The sequence below is a fragment of the Squalius cephalus genome, assembly GCF_949319135.1.
Source record: "Squalius cephalus genome assembly, chromosome: 16".
Lineage (NCBI taxonomy): Eukaryota > Metazoa > Chordata > Actinopteri > Cypriniformes > Leuciscidae > Squalius > Squalius cephalus.
The window spans coordinates 16,881,356-16,902,419 of NC_137137.1; the positions used below are offsets into that span (position 1 = coordinate 16,881,356).

The 21,064-nt window shown below is 35.7% G+C and overlaps 2 protein-coding genes across 2 annotated transcripts; both read left to right on the top strand.

Moving 5' to 3' along the window:
* The first annotated feature begins 762 nt into the window (after positions 1–762).
* On the top strand, positions 763–18,515 carry LOC307174314 (zinc-regulated GTPase metalloprotein activator 1). Its single transcript, XM_079898074.1, has 16 exons — positions 763–910; positions 1,186–1,313; positions 1,537–1,623; positions 2,950–3,046; positions 5,656–5,747; positions 6,897–6,956; positions 7,046–7,083; positions 10,784–10,830; positions 12,532–12,618; positions 14,069–14,113; positions 14,907–14,963; positions 15,673–15,724; positions 16,768–16,836; positions 16,951–17,016; positions 17,145–17,274; positions 17,402–18,515. The coding sequence occupies exons 2-16, from the start codon at positions 1,214–1,216 to the stop codon at positions 17,473–17,475; spliced, it is 1,101 nt and encodes a 366-aa protein (XP_079754200.1). The 5' UTR covers positions 763–910; positions 1,186–1,213; the 3' UTR covers positions 17,476–18,515.
* Positions 18,516–19,946: 1,431 nt separating this feature from the next.
* LOC307174315 (forkhead box protein D5-like) lies at positions 19,947–21,054 on the top strand. The gene has a single exon (XM_079898075.1). The coding sequence runs from the start codon at positions 20,086–20,088 to the stop codon at positions 21,046–21,048; it is 963 nt and encodes a 320-aa protein (XP_079754201.1). The 5' UTR covers positions 19,947–20,085; the 3' UTR covers positions 21,049–21,054.
* The last annotated feature ends 10 nt before the right edge of the window (positions 21,055–21,064 follow it).

Here is a 21,064-nt window from a genome sequence, read left to right on the forward strand (position 1 = left end):
TGGGATCATGTAGGCCTAGCCCTTTGAAGCTGCATTGAAACTTCTAACCGTTTGACCCCATTGAGGTCCACTAGATGGAGAAAATCCTGAAATGTTTTCCTCAAAACCCTTAATTTCTGAAGACTGAAGAAAGAAAGACATCAACATCTTGGTTGTTGTTGGGGTGAGTAAATTATCAGGAATTTTTAATTCTGAAGTGAACCAATCCTTTAACTGCCAAGCAAAAATAGACAATTTTTGCAACCCTGTTTCTAAAATTTGGGTTTAAAAGCCGGATTTTATATAAATATATATATATATACAGTAAGCTGTTGACTACCTCGTCTGGGACAATTACTTATTGATCAACTTATTTCCATAGAATTCAAGGAAAATGCTGTAACTATTTTGAGTGAAGAGTTAGGTGCATCATGGCTAGTTTGCTATCAGCTGGTCTGATCTTTAGGCATTATAAACCAATGCACACATTTGTTGTTAATTGTCACCATAATTAACTTTATGGTTTATTTTATTGAATTGTTTGTATATGAAGTTAAATACAGTAACCCGTCAAGTTGATTTCTCTTTAAGGTAGGCCTTCGTACTGTATAAATTAATTTTAAAAAGCCCATTTTGATTGATTTATTTGTTCGTTTGTTTGTTTTTGCGACCCTTCTATTTTTGTCACTTGTTATGCTCAACCTAATGCTGAACAATGCTAAAAAATAAAAATAAATAAAAATTCGATCCGTTTTTAAACAGGAACTCTCACTGCAAGTCAATGCGCAGGTCGGACCGTGATTACAGACACACCAGCATATTGTCCCTTAGTGAAATATTGCGTTTTTTATTACAAACTGGACGACAGATATCACTCTGCAAGTCACGGTTTAAAGGAATACTTCATCTAAGAGCTCGTATTTCGTAAATTGTAAGTTGTCTTTAATTTGTGTGTATAAGCTTCGAAATGAATACATGGCGCTTGCAGAGTAGTGCCAAACCGCTCTGTATTGACAGCGAAAATGACAGCACATGTGTCTCTAAAATCAACGTTCTGATCTGTCTAACATGGTGAAATATAATATATGTCCGATTTATATTCAGCCCACCCTGAGTAATCTTATCACTGAAGAATGAATGTCCTGTCATATGCATTTATATAATATAAAACCCTCATTTAATCTGAACTCCAATTTGTGTTTCTAGATTTTCATTATTTTAAAAGATCTCAGTAATGGAAGAAGAGGATGAATGTCCGGAGTTAGTTCCCATCAAGGAGAAGCCCACTGGACCCACGGCTCAGATACCTGTTACCATCATCACTGGATACTTGGGTCAGCTTTTAAGCAGTAACCATGTCTGTCACTCCAAAGTGCATTGATAAAGCATACCAAACCTTTTTTATTTAATTTTTTTACTTAAAAATATGATTCTTCTATAGTATTAAAGGGAAAATGCACAATAATATGCAAATACAGGTTATTATATCCTTAAGCAGAAGAAACTACAATTTTACTCCAAGTGGTTTAACTTTATTTTTCTCTTTTCCATATACAGGTGCAGGAAAGACGACACTTTTGAACTACATATTAACAGAACAACATAATAAACGAATAGCTGTCATACTTAATGAATTTGGTGAAGGTAAGTTATAAAATGAGCAAAGAAATAAGCGATCAAAAGACCTCTAGCGTTGTTCTTATGCTTAGATTTTCTGACAGTCCCTCTGGATTTTTCACTGTCATGACCAGAAGAGGGCAACAAATTCATTCCCTATTTCCTCAAACAGTGCAGTATAGGAGGACCTTAACCCAAAAATGAACATTTTGTCATCATTTACTCACCCTCATGTTGTTCCAAACCTTTATGGGTTTCTTTCTTCTGTTGAGCACGGAAGAAGATCATTTAAAGGTCCCGTATTATGCCCCTTTTCACAAGATGTAAAATAAGTCTCTGATGTCCCCAGAGTGTGTATGTGAAGTTTCAGCTCAAAATACCCAACAGATCATTTTTTACAGCATGTTTAAATTGTCATTTTTTGGGGCACAGAAAAACGCGCTGTTTTAGTGTGTGCCCTTTAAATGCAAATGAGGTGCTGCTGGACGACGCAGGGGGCGGAGCTTCATGAGCTCGCGCTCAGTCTGTCAGGACAATTTCAGCTCACGGAATGATGATAATATCAGAAACTCTCAGTAACGGCGTTCATTTCGAGTCGGACAATAATGCCTACAGAGTCAGAGTGCTGTATAGAGATGAAACAGGTATAGTTTAGTAGTTTAATTACGGTTATTATAACGTATTTGTCATCTGCTTGTAGGCTATGTATCCATTATTTATTAATAGCCTACAAGTCTGCTGTCTGAATGATGATCAAACATATACTGATGAGTTTAATAAAGTTTATTGTACATCACACAAAAGATGAAACGTCAGTTTTACTTCAGAAAATCACCGTAAGAGCTGAGTAAACAGTAAGTTATAAGAAGTGCGCAAGTAGCCAGTAGAGTTGAGGGAGCATTCCTGTGGGCGGAGGTTAGTCAAAAAACGGTTCTAGTGACGTCATTAATGAAGGAAGTAGAGGGATGTAGTCCAAACGAGCCGTTCACTGTAGTCGACTTCTGTTAAATAAAATATCTCGCTTGGCATTGAACTTTGAGCTTTATAATTTTACAGATATTATTTATGCTCTAACAGCAACATTACACACTAACTAAAGTTTGAAACATGGGATCACGAAGAACGGGACCTTTAAAGAATGTTGGTAACCAAATAGTTGACAGTAGCAATTGACTTCCATAGTAGGAAAAAAATACTATTACATTACATATAATATTATATACACATACAATACATATTTTACCATAATTTCATGATGGTAATATTCATGAACATGCATCAAAAGTGCACAGATTATTGTAATGTGGGTCTGCTTTGCACATAAGCTCGACTCTGTGCTGTGTTGTCCTGCAGGCAGTGCTCTGGAGAAGTCTCTAGCTGTGAGTCAAGCAGGAGAGCTCTACGAGGAGTGGTTGGAGCTGAGGAACGGCTGCCTGTGCTGCTCTGTAAAGTACGCCCTTTCAAATACTGGGACGAATTGTCTATAAAGTATATGGGTGAATGTAGTGTGTGTGTGTTTCCTGTAGTTGTGTGAAGAATAAATATAGTTCCATCTGGGCCACACAACTATTGTTGGATTTTAAGATGGATTAACTGGAAACCCACTATTTCTGCTTGCCTATTACATTCCAGTGACTAAAGAACTGTTGTCCTTGTTGAAACTCTTCAGTTTGTTTGTTTGATTCGTTCAAAATTGAGTTTAAAAAGAAATACTGGTTAACCTAGGATTTTTTATTGTGTGACAATTTCTTATTTATGGTCATGAACAAAAACAAAGTTTTGACACTTTGGGTGTTGTGAACTGAGGGTACAATATTTTTGACGATTTTGATGTTCGCAGGTCAACTTGACCCGCAATTTCGTGGTTAACCGCAGCTACACAGACCCAATATACACTCACCTAAAGGATTATTAGGAACACCTGTTCAATTTCTCATTAATGCAATTATCTAATCAACCAATCACATGGCAGTTGCTTCAATGCATTTAGGGGTGTGGTCCTGGTCAGGACAATCTCCTGAACTCCAAACTGAATGTCAGAATGGGAAAGAAAGGTGATTTAAGCAATTTTGAGCGTGGCATGGTTGTTGGTGCCAGACGGGCCGGTCTGAGTATTTCACAATCTGCTCAGTTACTGGGATTTTCACGCACAACCATTTCTAGGGTTTACAAAGAATGGTGTGAAAAGGGAAAAACATCCAGTATGCGGCAGTCCTGTGGGCGAAAATGCCTTGTTGATGCTAGAGGTCAGAGGAGAATGGGCCGACTGATTCAAGCTGATAGAAGAGCAACTTTGACTGAAATAACCACTCGTTACAACCGAGGTATGCAGCAAAGCATTTGTGAAGCCACAACACGCACAACCTTGAGGCGGATGGGCTACAACAGCAGAAGACCCCACCGGGTACCACTCATCTCCACTACAAATAGGAAAAAGAGGCTACAATTTGCACGAGCTCACCAAAATTGGACAGTTGAAGACTGGAAAAATGTTGCCTGGTCTCGATTTCTGTTGAGACATTCAGATGGTAGAGTCAGAATTTGGCGTAAACAGAATGAGAACATGGATCCATCATGCCTTGTTACCACTGTGCAGGCTGGTGGTGGTGGTGTAATGGTGTGGGGGATGTTTTCTTGGCACACTTTAGGCCCCTTAGTGCCAATTGGGCATCGTTTAAATGCCACGGCCTACCTGAGCATTGTTTCTGACCATGTCCATCCCTTTATGACCACCATGTACCCATCCTCTGATGGCTACTTCCAGCAGGATAATGCACCATGTCACAAAGCTCTAATCATTTCAAATTGGTTTCTTGAACATGACAATGAGTTCACTGTACTAAAATGGCCCCCACAGTCACCAGATCTCAACCCAATAGAGCATCTTTGGGATGTGGTGGAACGGGAGCTTCGTGCCCTGGATGTGCATCCCACAAATCTCCATCAACTGCAAGATGCTATCCTATCAATATGGGCCAACATTTCTAAAGAATGCTTTCAGCACCTTGTTGAATCAATGCCACGTAGAATTAAGGCAGTTCTGAAGGCGAAAGGGGGTCAAACACAGTATTAGTATGGTGTTCCTAATAATCCTTTAGGTGAGTGTATAATAAAAAAGAAAAAAAAAAGTTTTTTTTGTCAGTTTCTCAACTACCCTCTTAGGTTATTTAAATTTACATTATAAAAAAGAAATGTACACTGCATTGACGGCGTAGATTTTTATCAGTTCAAGAATGTTAATATATCGCTGGGAATCGAACGCATGATTTTGGCGTTGCTAGCGCCGTTCTCTACTGTTTGAGCTTCAGGAAAGCACACAAAATAAAACAAAAACTTTTCAAATAAAATTTTAAATAGTAAAATTTCAATACTGTTTGTAATATTCATATTTTTTAAACAAATGGTTATACAGTTTTAAAATAATTTGTTGCTTATTTTTTGTTGTAGTGTGTGAGAAGTATTAATATTAAATGTTTACTCTTTTTACCTATTATTATTATTTTATTTTTTTACACAATGTGATTTTTCTCTCTCCAGGAATTGTATTTAATCCAATTAGGGTCAATTTGACCTGCAACATAAAAATCGTACCCATAATTCAAACATAAAACTGGTTTTAATTACCAATCATTTTGAAAACATTATATAACTACTGGTGTGTAATGGAAAATAATGAACACGTACACTAATGTTCAGAAGTTTGGGGTCAATAAGAGTTTTTTTTTAATAAATGTATGAAGAAGACTTTATTTAGCAAGGATACGTTAAATTGACAAGTGACAGTAAAGACATTTATAATGTTACAAGAGATTTCTATTTCAAATAAATGCTGTTCTTTTCAAACTTTCTATTTATCAGTCAATCCTGGAAAACTTACTTGACCATCAAATCGACATATTAGAAGGATTTCTGAAGGATCATGTGACACTGAAGCATTTTACAATATATTAAAATAAAAAGCAGTTTTTAATTTACTATTTACAAACTTTTTAACCATAGTGTACAATTGCATATGTTAAATTATGTCAGATAATACATTATCAACCCTTTCTTTTACAGAGACAATGGTTTAAAAGCTATTGAAAATCTAATGGAGAAGAAAGGAAAGTTTGACTACATCCTTCTAGAGACCACCGGATTGGCAGATCCAGGTATTTTATGTGCATCAGCAGACACTTATTTGTAACATAACAAATCTCCTTGTTATGATAGCTAATGCATCCATTGGCCAGCTTGCTCAAATGTTGTTAGCTTTTGTATGGGAGAGTTATATATGTTACATCCATGTTTGTTTACACAGATGTTTCAATTATGCAATATTTTATGGCTTAGATTTAATTAAATTAAATTGTAAGGAGTTCCTCACTAGACGCAATCAACCTGGTCTTAGTCCTCACTAGCATTTAGCTTTTAAATGTAACTTTTACTTTGCAAGACAATTTAGGCATCTTTGTGTATAGGGATTTTTCTCATACATAGCAAAAAGCACTATAACGTAATTGAGAGTGAAACTGAGATCAATGGAAAGGCAGGAAGGGTCAGCATCTCTGTAGCCAGACTGTGTACATGAGTGATAGATGTCAAGGGCCAGTGGTGTGCAGGACCCTCAGAGCCCAGACACAAGCCCCTCTTCACTGCTCTGCACTGTCATTGGCTGAGACAGGCCTGTCACTCCTGGGGGCCTCAGGGGGATAAGCCCCTCCCCTTCGTCAGAAGATGCTTGTGGGCTGAATGGTTGATGTTCCTGGTGTCTTTCAAGAACATTGCCTTCATTATACTTCTATCAAATATTTATAGAGCTTTCTTATTCTACCTTGACAGTTTGACAAAACTCCATTATGTGAACAAGATGGCCTCAAATTGTAACATGAAACTGTGAAATAACTTTTACAGGAAAAGTTGGAAACATGGAAACAAACAAAATTTACCTTGTAGTTAAAATTTTTGAAGCCATCCATAAAATTTAGTCACGCATTTTAAAGCACATATCTACACCCTAAACCCATATGAGTTGTGAGTTTTAAGGCAAAATGTGTTCAATAACTTGATGAACACTGCAAAACCTATGCTAAAATAAAGCATAGTATATAACCCAATTCATTTTTTTGCCACACCTTTCAAAGGTGAGTGCCATGAAACTATATTTTGCATAATTTTAGTAGAATTATGTGATTTCCCATTGTATATTTACAGTGAATAGTAAAATAATTATAACTAATTTTTTTAGATTATATATTAAAAATCTATATAAATGTGATTTATATAAATGTTAATTAATTTATTTATGTTTTCCAAACCAGGAGCAGTTGCTTCCATGTTCTGGGTTGATGCAGAATTAGGGAGTGATGTCTACCTGGATGGTAAATAACTAACGAATAAATGTTGCCTCAGATAAAGTCATTAATGATGTGCCTGTCAATATAATGCAGTGTCCTCATCTCCCACATAGGCATTGTAACGGTTATAGATGCTAAATATGCAATGCAGGTAAGTTGCTGATCCACACACTAAATTATTTCTGCAAACTGATATTTTGAAACTTGTATTATTCTTAGCAATACACAGATTGAATTGATGCACACTTGAATTCTATGCAACTTGTGTTGTTGGCAACCATAAACAGCCAACACTAGTGAACTATTTTACCTATAAAAGTGTTTGTTCACCCAAAAATTCTGTCATCATTTACTCACCCTCATGTCATTCCAAACCCGTAAGACTTTCGTTTATCTTCGGAACACAAATTAAGATATTTTTAAAGCTGCGGTCCGTCACTTTATTTGTGTTCAGCATTTACAAAAATTATATAATAAGCGAGTACATCATGAATCAATTTTCCTAACCGTGTTTTTGTCTTATCCTGAATTACTGCAGTACACCTATAATAAGTGTTTATATTCTGACTATTTTAGACGGTTCGGGTCATACCGCTGCGGAGTAGCCCAGTACCTGCGCGACTCGACATTGACAGAAACAGAGAGAAGTAGCTCTGGCTACAATGTTCTTCTGCAAGACGCATGAAGTTCTGTTTATTAACCGCTAGAGCGCCAAAAGTTACAGACTGCAGCTTTAATGAAATCTGAGCAATTTGTGTCCCTCTATTGACAGTCTACGCAACTTCCACTTTGATGCTTCAAAAAGTTCATAAAGAGATCATAAAACTAATCCATATGAAGGGAGCGGTTTAGTCCATATTTTCTGAAGAGACACGATCGCTTTAGATGATGAACAGATTGAATTTAGGGTTTTATTCACATAAAAACATTCATCAATGCAAACATCATTTCTGGTAAACGGAAGCTCAATCGGGCCAATGAGGTTCATTCTCATGTTACGCGGCACGTTTGAGCTTCAGCAAGAACCAATGAGGTTCATTCTACAAATTATGTTTGTTCTCATATATCAAGCAGATTTGGATGAGCGTTTTTTACGTTCGCTGATCAATGTTTATATGTGAATAAATTTGAGCCTAAAGCCTAAATTTGATTTGTTCGTCATATAAAGCGATTGAGTCTCTTCAGAAAATTTAGACCATTTAAACCATTCAATTCATATGGATTAGTTTTACGATCTCTTTATTAACTTTAAAACGTCAAAGTGGTAGATGTGTTGCTGTCAATGGAGGGACAGAAAGCTCTCAGATTTCATCCAAAATATCTTCATTTGTGTTCAGAAGAGGAATGAAAGTCTTATGGGTTTGGAATGACATGAGGGAGAGTAATTAATGACAGAGTTTTTGGGTGAAATAACCCTTTTAGAATTATTTGTTCCGATTAATATTATCTATAAAGTTAACTATTTATTGCACATTGGCAAACTGGCATAACATATATTTTACATTCTAAAAAATGCAATAAGCCATTTAATACAATTTTACCTTAAAGGTTAAAGAGGTCTTAATCAGTCATCAATCTTTGTTTTAATTGAAGACATAACAAGCCTTTTATGTTTTATGTATATAAGATGTATATAAGATAATATAAAAATATAATAGGGATGTACCATTATTACAGTTCTAGCCAAAATTAATATTATTTGTTTGTTTGTTTTGTTTGGTTATGGACGATAACCGATACATTTCTGATATAAAAATTCTATCCTATTTTGCCTAAATAAATTATAAAACACTAAAACTTACATTTAAAAAAATGCATCTAGTAAAATCAGTGTAAATAAAAAATGTATACATTTTAAGAAAGATAAAAACCTTTTAATTTTATTTTATATTTTAATAAACACAAAAGTAAACATTTTAAGAATCAGCACTACAATGGTTGAAAAAAAAATGTGTTTGATAAAAGAGACATTAAATGATCCAATTAAGAAGTCACTTTAAAAGGTTTGATATTTTAAATATTAAAAAGTTTGATTCTTTTTTATTATTTTTCATTATTTGGTCTAAACAGTCCAAAATACCAACTTTGGGAATCAACTATATAAATGTATTACACACTGTTTATGAGGTCAACTTTTCATTTGTTGATCTTTTTTTGCGCACACACACGTAAACACACACACACACACGTACACATAGTGTGTGTATGTATATATATATATATATATATATATATATATATAAATTCAAAGCTGGCCTTGTAAGTGTTGTGTAATACATTTATACAGAGTTTATCTCTTTGCTTCAAATATTTTGTTACTGGAAGGCATTATGTTTCCAGAAAAAAACATTTATTTTAAATTTAATCTTTAAGTATCGTATCCCACTGAAAAATCTCCCCCCTTGCCGTTCCTCTTCACACTTCAGGCCGGGAGCAGGACAGTGGTACTGACACCTGGGTAATAGGCTGTCATTTAGTGGTGTCAGTCTTGGCAAGTCAGTCTTTTTATTGCAGAGGTGGCACCTCTCGACACTGCGGCCCTCTGGGGTTCTGTGAGCGCCTGTTGAGGTGAAGACAGGGGAGGGCTTGATAGAAACCGAAGAAATAATGGATATCAGGGCAAATCACTCTAATGGGCCTGTCACCCTTTGTCCTGCTCTTTCATTGTCACTTGATATATTCATCCATATAAGAGATACTTTAGGGTTTGGGGGGCTCAGGTGAGGTGTCTTCTCTCAGGGTTTGACTTGCAGAGACATGCCCATCAAGTGCCCTTGTTTTCATTGATCTCTGCCAGTCGGTTTGAAAAATGTGCAGACAGATGACGAGGCTTGTCTCGCTCCCAGAGCTCAATGTTATTACATATTGAACACAGACATTGAGACATCCCTCCTTCCAGTCAGCAGAGACGACTGGCAGCACGCAGAATGACATAAATAGGATTGTTTTCAATAAGCAAACTGTTCAGAAGTTATAATATCCTGGAAATTGGATTTCTTTTAGTGAGTTTGCCTCTTGTAATCGCAAACTTGTCAGTTTGCTCATCTGCTCGGATGTTAAAGACATATTGTCAGATAGGAAGCTGTACAGAACAGAAGTGTTAAGCCTACAGGACCTTATGAGACATTAAATGTTCTTATCATTCTATTAGATATTACAAATGATATAATTCCAACTCTGAATTCTGATTGAAGTTGCATTCAAGCTGCTATAAAAAAAGCCAATATTACACACACCTGTGACTGCATATCTTCACTTGAATATTATATGCATCAACTTGTGTTGCTTGACAGCTATAAACAGATTACACTACTGAACTTTTTTTTAACTATTAAGAATTATTTGTTTTGATTAATATTATCTAGAAGATTAACTGTTTATTGCACATTGGCATATAATTTACCTTCTAAAAGCAATAAGCCACTCAATGCAATTTTACCTTGGTTAAAGAGGTCTTAATCAGTCCATAAAAATACATCAAGCTTTATATGAAGATACATTTGTGATATTAAAATTGCATACTATTTTGTCTAAATAAATTAGAAATAAAAAACTAAAATTTACAAGTGAATTTAGACATCACAACATAATAATGTGCACTATGAAAAAGGGATATTCATTGTAAAATTTGATAAACATGACATTTTAGAATGTTATTAAATAATTGAAAAAATGATATTCAGCTGAGAACCAATAAGGTGCTAATCACTGAAATAATTGTGCATCACTGAAATATAATCAAAATAAAAAATAAATTTATACGACAAAAAACTATTATGAAGGTTTGTTGTTGTAACAGTTGTTTTGTATGTGTTATGTAATCATTCTGTCATTTTCTATTTGTCTTCTAGCATCTAACAGAAGAAAAGCCAGAGGGTCTTATCAATGAAGCTGCCAGGTAAACCCTTATTTGATTCATTAATATCCTCCAGAGACTTTTGTCCTCTCTAGAGGACATTATTTTAGTGAATTTCTCTGAGACCATACATGTCACAGGTTTAAAGAGCACATTCAGGGCTTTGCGGGGATACCAAATGTTTGGAGGTTTGACCATGACCACTCCTCCTCCTTGGTCTTTAAAAATGACTGACATTGACTGAATGTCTGAATCTAGCACTCTTGTGCAAATATGATATAATTTTGTAATTATCTGTTAAATCTGACTAATTTTCAGATTGTTTGTTGTAAATGAACATCTCGGGAAAACATCATGGGGTTTCAAGTTAAAATATGACTCTCTGTTACGAAACAGGGCATTGATTTCATACACTGTAGAGGACTTAGATCATGTTTATCAGGCATTCTGGGGAGACACAACAAATGAATAGGGAAAGAAAATATATATCAACATTCCTATGAAATATGAGATATTCTTATGAAAAAGCTGCCAAGTTATTACGCCCATTATTACACTTCTTTTTTCATTGCATGTTGCCACAAGAACACATTAATATGCAAATTAGATGTACAGATACATTGTATAGAATGGGAATACCATTTATGTCCACGTTTACACTTATATTGTATAAACTAACAAATCATTCTGTTATATCTTTCATAACATAGTTGATAATTGTCTTTATACAAAGTTTGGTAAAAAAAATAGCCTTAAACCTAAAAAATTGATTGGCGAATGGAAAAACAACATTGTTTTTGCCTAAAGTGTCTTCATCCCTGGTGAGGACATACTAGCATAAAATATTAATAAAATATTTATTGATTTATTTTCAAAAAGGTTTCTTATTATCCAAACAATGTAATAAAAAAAATTAAAAAAAACATTAAAAAAAGCTAAATTCACAAAAATTTTGTGTCTGGGTCTCAGGATGGTGTTCGCCGAAAAAAGTTTAAAGTCTTCATCATTACAATAAATTACTCATTATGCATCATACAGTTCTATAAGAATCCAGAAGCCATTTTTTCCCCCCATCACACCCAGATTTTTATGAGCACCTCTTGTGTGGTCTTTCAAAATACTATTTGTGACTGTTATCTCTATTAAACATTACAGCTGGTGCTAATGTTTGTGCAAAAACATATCCGATTCCATCCCAGCTCCCTCCACCTCACCTGCTGCGGTCGGGGTGTTTTTGTTGGGGTTCGGAGGCATGTCGGAATGCTCACAAGTGTCAGAGGCCATAAAAAACGCTTCTGCTCTCTGTTTATGTTTTCCTACCACGCAAAATGGTGGCGCCTTTTGAGTATGGCACGAACCATGCCACCCACACACGACTCAACAACAGGCAGGGGGATGGATGAAACACAACAAAGACTGTTTGCACACTTACACACACACATTTAGATACAAAGGGAGAGTGGGACATTGAACACGAGCAATAAAGAGAGTGACAAAAGAGAGAGAATGGGACGAGGTGTTCTCGTACTGTATTGTTCTATTGATGTGTTATACGACTGTAATCACACATACTTGCGTACAGCAACTGTAGATGCACATAGAAGCAATTTGCTTTTTATGACGATTAATCCATATGCAACCCTCTGAGGTGTCGTCTGCCTTTGTCGCATGCACATTTAGGAAAGATGGGCAGCATTTATCAGGTGATTGTGAATGGTGCTGAATTCTGCTTTCTTTTTTTAGGCAGATAGCTCTCGCTGATCTGACCATCATCAATAAGACCGATCTAGTGAATGCGACTGAGCTGCTGCAGCTCAGAGATACAGTGAGGTGAGAACTGTCAACCTTTATATTCCTATAGGTTCTTATTAGGGATGCACTGATTATAAAATTCTGGCTGATAATGATTTTTAGCGATAAATGGCCGATATTAATTTTTTTTTTTATAAAAAATGACAAAACCAAAATCAATCATTTTAAATGCTACATGTCAATCCAGGCATCATACCGATATAATGCACAGTGTTTTTAAAGATTAACTTTTAGTCAAAGGTATAGTACTAGTTCTACACTACTGGTCAAAAGTTTGTCATAATTAAAGTTTTTTTTATGTTTTTCAAAAGAAATCTCTAATGCTCACAAAGGCTGCAACTATTTGATCAAAAATGCAGTAAAAACAGAATTATTTTGAAATATTATTACATTTTGTATATGTTGTAAAATGTCATTTATTGCTAAAGCTGAATTTTCAGCATCATTACTCCAGACTTCAGGGTCACATGTAATCACATTATTACATTTTATGTAATAAAACGTTTTTTTTTTAACAGCAATTATTTGAAATAAAACTATCTTTAAATAAATGTATTTTCTGTCACTTGAATCAATTTAATGCATCTTTGTTAAATTTATTTTTATTTTTATTTATTTTTTACTTACCCCAAACTTGTAAATGGTAGTGTATCACGGTTTCCACAAAAATATTAAGCAGCACAACTGTTTTCAGTGTTGATAAAAATGAGCATCAAATCAGCATATTAGAATGATTTCTGAAGGATCATGTGATATTGAAGACTGGCGTAATGAAGCTGAAAATTCAGCTTTGACATCACAGGAATACTTTATATTTTATAAAATTATATATATTATATATTAAATATATTAAAACAGAAAATAGATAAATTACATTTTAATAATACTTAAAAAAATATTGTTTGATCAAATAAATACATTTTTGGTGAGCATAAGAGACTACTTCAGAAAAACATTTTAAAATGTTTAATTTGTACAAACTTTTGACCACCACTGTATGTTATTCAGTTGATTCTGGTGTCTGTCTTTAATATGTCATGAATGTTTTTGTGGTGAAGACACCACAACATTTTTATTAATTACAAGTGGTGCTTGCTTAGGCATGTTACTTTTGCTTAAAGATTTGAACCCCCTTACTCAAAGTATTAAACGTTGCAATGTACTATTACTTTTTAAGCAATTTTCTTATGATTTTTGCATGGTGAACAATCAAATGGGCAAAAAAAAAAAATCAGAAACTTGCTTTTAAGGAGGAACCCTATTCATATCTATGTACCAGAATATGAAAATGAGTAAAAACCGTTCAGAATACCTTGACAACCAAACATAATATAACATCTTGGCATTGTAATGTTGACCTCTGCTCTTCTTACATTCGCTTCAGAAAATGTAAAAAGTCTAGTTGTAATGATACTAGTACTTGTTTACTGAGTTTTTCTTTACATGTGCTTTGTCTTCTTCATTATAGATCAATAAATGGGCTCGTAAAGATTTTGGAGACACAAAAATCCAGGTGAGGCGATATGCAGGAACCACCAACACAAAACATGCACTTTATTCGGATCCATGATAAAAATGGTATACGTATTGTACTGTGTTTTTAAGCTGTTTCAAACTTTCTGCATGCATGCAACAAATGTCTGTCAAAACATTTAAATCAGTTAGATTTTAAGACCTGTAATCTTATATGTACACTACTGTAAAAAAAACACAAATTTGTTTTTTAATGTTTTGAAATAAGTCTCTTATGCTCACTAAGGCTAAAAAATAACAGTAAAAACAGTAATATTTTGAAATATTATTACAATTTATAATAACTGTTTTCTATTTTAATATAATTGAAAATGTAATTTATTCCAGTGATTTTCAGCACCATTACTCTTCAGCGTCACATGATCCTTCAGAATTAATTCTAATATGCTGATTTGGTGCTCAGGAGATATTTCTTATTATCAATGTTGTAAACAGTTTTGCTGCTTAATTATTACAATTATTTATAAAAAAAAAAATGATTGAAAATAGTATTTTTTGTAAAAATGTGAACATTTGCTGTTTACTGTAATTTCTGATCAATTTATTGTATCCTTGCTGAATAAAATTAATTTAAAATAAAATCTTACTGACCCTAAACTTGAACAGTAGTGTATGTTCAATCAATTTAATAAAATGCCCAAAGAAGAAAAAAGTTTTTCAGCAGTTTTTAGGCTTGTTAAGGCACTCTTTATCTTCTTATCTATTAATGATATCAAAGACAGACAAAATATTTATAAATAAATATGAATTAAGTGTATTTTCCTTTCTCATAGGGTTGATCTGTCTCAAGTATTAGATTTACATTCTTTTGATACCAAAGATGGCACAAGGTAAGTGTTTTTTGAAGAATAACAATTACAGTACTTAATTCTTACTGAAAGCATAATGGCGATTCTGTTCACCAGTATTTTTTCCCAGAGGATTTTGTTCATCCGACGAAGATCAAACACTCCATTATCTCATGCTAATGTTGATGACTTACACAAAAACAAAAAATGAAACACCCAGTTTAAGAGTAATTACAGTGAGACAGACTAAATGTAAATGACTCTGCCCAGCTGCAGAGGATTATAGCCGGTGTCTGCAGTAAAGGTACAGAAGCACTTCCACACAGACTGCCTTTCAGCCCCGACTGTGGCCCATTTGCCCCCCTGAGCACAGGCTGCTTGTCTGGGATGACCCCCCTCTGGTCCGCTGTGTGGTACTCACAGCCCGACGAATAATCCACAGAGCTACGTTTGCCCTCCCCGAGGGGTCAGAGCCCGCTCTCCCGCTCCCTCGCGCGATTTCTTCTTCTTTCTTTCTGCATTAAGCTCAATCTTACTGTTACTAAACCCAAAAGCTCCTCCGCATCACACCAGCAGCAGGATTAGGGGCTGGCCCGTCAGTGTAGTCAAACCCTTTGAAAGGTTTTAGCTAAGACTGTACATCTGTCTGATGCATTTGTGTATGTAAGAGAATGTTGTTTATTGAAGGTATTTGACATCAATCAATGTACTCGTTTCACATTTAAATGTCTTGAAATCTTGTGTCCTGCAGGTTAGCTGAAATGCTGCAGCTGGTCAAAACAAGCCAACCACATCTAGACAAGGTGAAGATGACTTGTTTTATGACATTTTGAATTAGCATATAGGAAAAAACAATCCAGCTTCTCTTTCTACATGGAGGTTTTGTTTAATGTTAAATGAACCAAACTCTCCATAGGAGCTCTTATCATTGGATGGGTCACTTTCCCGCATCCACCCAGTCGGTCCCACCTTCCCCCTTCAGAGCCAAACTTCACTGCTCTTTTCATGTAAATGAGAGCCCTGTTTTCTCTTGTTATTCCAAAGGAAAAAAGGAAGTGTAACTTTGTGTAACTTTTAGCACAGACAAACAATGGTTTAAGTATCTGTAAAGGGCCCATGTAACACCCCAGAGAACTACAGCAGAATGGGCGCTAAAGAAGTGTTTAAAACCAAGGGGAAATTCATTCAAGTGTTGTACTGATGCTGTTTAAGATTTTAAGGCTTTACTAGAAACAGAAATTATTAACATTTTTAAAATTAAAAAAAAATTCTGCTGCTGATTTTGTTGCCTTTTGTGGCATAAAATCCTCTTGATAGCACAACAATTGCAGCAATCTTACACTACCGTTCAAACTAAAAAAAAAGAAAGAAATTAATACTTTTATTCATCAAGGATGCATTAAATTGTTAAAAAGTGACTGTAAAGACATTCATAATGTTACAAAAAGATTTCTATTTTCAAATAAATCCTGTTCTTTTAAACCTTCCATTCATCAAATAATCCTGGGAAAAAATTGCATCACAGCACAACTGTTTTTACATTGATGATAATAATCAGCAAATCAGCATATTAGAATGATTTCTGGAGGATCATGTGACACTGAAGACTGGAGTAATGATGCTGAAAATTCAGCTTTGATGATCACAGGAATAAATTACATTTTAAAATACATTCAAATAGAAAACAGTTATTTTAAATTGTAATAATATTTCACAATATAATTTCATAATATTTTGTTTCTTACTGGTGTCCACTCCAGACTTTTGAATCAAAGTGTACTGTACATTTGTGATCGTTTGAAAATGTTTGTGATGGGACAAGGGTTACGTATTTGCTTTATTTCAGAGTATGCTGACTGTAACATTTGAAGTACCTGGCAGTGTGTCAGAAGACCTATTAAATATATTCATTCAGGTACAAATGCATCATATAGAAGCATATAAATAAAACAAAATTAAATTAAATATTAACACCATAACAAAATGTCTTTAGAGAAATAAAAAAAAAACGTTTTTTTTTCTTCTGTAGAACCTCCTATGGGAGAAGATATTTAAGAACAAAGCAGGATTGGCAATGACAGTTATCCGGTTAAAGGTAAGGATACACTCATCTGTATGTTCTTTCATTATGTCAGCCACCGAAATGCCAAATAAGCATTGCTTTCAACAATATATCATGTACAAGCACTATAATATTCATCAAATCTGTTCTCGTTGTGGCAGGGGATCTTCTCCATCCAGCAAAAACAGAAGAAGGTGATGTTGCAGGGGGTCCATGAGCTTTATGAGCTGGAAGAGACTCCAGAGTTCTGGGCAGATCACGAGCCAAGACTCAACCAACTCGTCTTCATAGGTGAGAAGATGCAATGCCTATATAGAACTCTTTGTAAAATGCTAAATGCTTAAATCTACCCGTTGAACTTTTCTCATTGTTTATTACGTTTCATAAAAAATAACATTTACTCTCTTTTTTTCTTCAGGTCGAAATCTTGATGGCGAGATTCTGAAGAAAGAGTTCATTTCGGCCGTGTCAAATAAAGACAGCGTGGAGTAGATGATGTCTGACTGAAATTGTGGACAATCTACCAGGCCATGTAAAGAAACCATACAACACTAATAACCTCTATCTCATAAGACATCTGTGGAATCACTGAAAAATGCAGCTGTTTCTGTTTGCAACCCACATGGAGTTTGCAAATCCTGCAGCAGTTTAATAGGTGCTTATCATGCTCCATAATGTTTCAAAGTGTTCAAATCTGACACTTACGGACTTAAAAATCCTTTAAGCATCTCTATGCCACACTTCAAACCAGTAAAATTCACTGACATGTCTTAAACACATTGTAATTTATGTCACATTTACATCATTTTTCTCCAAATACATGTCTGCAAATGCGTTATATTTTGGAACTGGCAAAAAACCCAGTCTGTATTTTAAGAGTATGACGTTATTTAAACAATTCATTTGGGTGATCAATTACTAATCATTTTATGTAGGCTTTTTCACAGTGTAAAGTGTAAAATAACAGTAACCGGTAAAATAAATGTAGTCTTGAGTTACATGGCTTGCTCTTCTAACGTGTTAAATTTGTCTTTTTTTCAATGTGAGAACCGTCTTTATAAGCACCCACTTAACACTTTCTGTGATGAGGCGAAAAATGGCTATTTAACAAACATTGGGAAAATTGGTTGGGAGAGGTTATTTTTTGTTGAGTGTGGAACACACATTATGATAACTAAGCAAAAGAAAGCTTAATGAGCTTATACATTGAATGTAAGCCGCTTTGGATGAAACATGCACTGTAAAAAATGATATGATCAATAAGTTATGACAACATGTGTTTTTACATTGCTTTAACTCATCAAAATAAGTTCTACAAGATTCAACTCATTTTTTTAAAGTCAGTTTAATGTAATTTAAGTTGAAATGACTTAAACATCCAAGTTGATTGTACTTAAAATTTTAAGGAAGCAATTTTTTTAGTGTTTTGATTATTGCTTCACTAATGTATGCTGCTCTAATATGTTAGATATTATAAAATAATTTAGTAATGTGCTTGAAACTGAATATTTTAATACATTTTATCACACTATAAATTATTTGCTGATTTTTTTTTTCACACTTTGTGTTATTAGAAACCTTAATGTTCGGTACAAACACTATAAGATCAGTCTATGTCTTTGGATTTCTTATCAATGACAATGAGTGCTGTAAATAGTTAGTTTACACAACTTTCAAGTACTCATACATTTACATGCATCCACTTCCACGCCATCCACAGCTGAGGAAGTGGACGGTGGGCTCCAACCCTTTCATTTGCAATTGAGATGGCTGTGAACAGTTTTAACACATATCCGCGCACAAGAAGGTTTGCTTTGAGGATTGCTGCGCTCATTCATGCCCTCCAATAAAACTCGCTCCTGGCCTGTAGCCTAAAGCTGCGCCGTTTCCTTTTTGATTCTGATGTTGATAGGCTCGTTTACCGGCATTCTTCTTTCAATGCGGGGAGCCGGGCCATGGCCATTTTCATGGTCACACCACCTGCGGGTATCTTGAGGTGACAAACCAAACGAAACCCAGGGGGTATCGGGGGAAAATCAGTCTTTTAAACCGGTAGTTAGGCGTGGTGTGAAAAATCACCCTCACACATCCCAGCTCCCACTGTGCAAACTTGCTTCTGAATTGGAGAGGAATCCAGAAACATCGAATAACGTGTGCTGACGTAGGCTAGTAAAAGTTTCAATGACGTGACGCTCTTTTTTTGGTGCGGATTTAAAACGCAATTGATAAAAAACGTTGAAATCACAATTTGTGTAATAAGGATATTTCATTAGTTGAATTACAATTCGTATTGATAGGCTACTTCTGTTTGATGTTTGAAATGGCGTAAAGAGCAATGCCAATTTGGTTCTTAAATTATCTTATCATATAGCCTAAGACAATGCGTTAAAATGAGGATTTTTGTTGTTGTTTTAAGCAAAAACGAAGTCATTGTGGCATAACTAAGAAAAGCATTTTGTGCATGTAACAGGAATGAAGCTCAAAACTTAAAAACCTTCAGGCCAAACAACGTCAAAAATAGGATATTAAAATAATACACTAATATTAACATAATACATTGCATGATTGCATGACAATAATTGTTATTTTCTATTTTTATTGTTTATTTTTTACACGTGACATTTTAAAAAATATAGCCTATAAGCGTTTGTTTCTTTGTGTTGGCATGCGTTTTAAAGATCCATTATTTGTTAGTGCAGTTCATAGGCCTAATCGATTTAATATTTCAATACTTAAGTATAAATATTTTAATATTAAGGATAAAAATGTATTGAAATAAAAAAAGTTTTTCCTATAAAAGTAGGCTAATTAATAATATTGGCTATACACTTTTCTTGCTGTAGCCAATCAGATGTTCTAATGGGATGTTTAGGATCCACATCTCATACGCGAATTGTTTAAACAGGTCAAAGCCCCCCACACCTGCCTGCCTGTCCTGAATCCCTGCGGTGACACTCCACTCCTATTGGTCTGACCCTCGGCGGACCAAAGGCAGAATGCGTGTGGCCTCTCATAAATAGCCCTCATTTCTTTGAGTCCTGCAATCCGACCACAACCTTCACCAACCACGAGTCGCGTCCAGCACATTTGGGGTCTTCAACAATGACCCTTACCCAGGATTACGAAGAAGTGCCGTGTACCCCCGTCTCGTTTGAAGACGATGAAATAAACATCGTTGGAGGAGACCACAGTGATAGCGACCGAGAGTATTTCATCATGCCTTGCAGGGACCCCGATCACTCAGGGTCCGAGTCTTCAGGAGAGAGCGAGAGCAGCTTCTCCACCGCGTCCGCTCCAAAGCAAACCTCCTCCGTCAAGCCTCCGTATTCCTACATCGCCCTCATAACCATGGCCATCCTCCAGAGCCCAATGAAGAAGCTCACCCTCAGCGGCATCTGCGACTTCATCAGCAACAAGTTTCCCTACTACAAGGAGAAGTTCCCAGCGTGGCAGAACTCCATCAGACACAACTTATCACTCAACGACTGTTTCATCAAGATCCCGCGAGAACCTGGAAACCCGGGGAAAGGGAACTACTGGTCCCTGGACCCTGCGTCTGAGGACATGTTTGACAACGGCAGCTTTCTGCGCAGAAGAAAAAGATTCAAGAGGAACCAACCCGAGTTCACCAAAGACAACCTGGTGCTCTACCACCACCCAACGTTAAGTTATCGAGCATATGGGCGACCTTACTGCGTTTCTGGGCCGGTGCCAGCCCAGGCTAATCCTATTGGATATTTGCCAGTGCCGGATGGCATCATGGTGCCCCCTCCATATTTCCAGTATCAGACTCTCAATATTAAGATCCACGAAGCTCCAGAAATCCAGCAAAGGCCCGAGCCCAAGACCCAGAAGTGTTCGTTCAGCATTGACAGCATCATGGCTAAATCAACGGCGTGTCCTCACAAAAACTCTCCTCATCATCTCACACCTGACTACAGTTATGCTTTTCCCAGGCCAACATCATGTGTGACTCCAAGTTTGGTACCTGTGCCACCAAGGACCCCTCTGCTCAAGACTGTTCCTTTCACAGAAACTCTGCGGATGGTGTATCCTCACTGTTGAACTGTCTGGGGGAAAA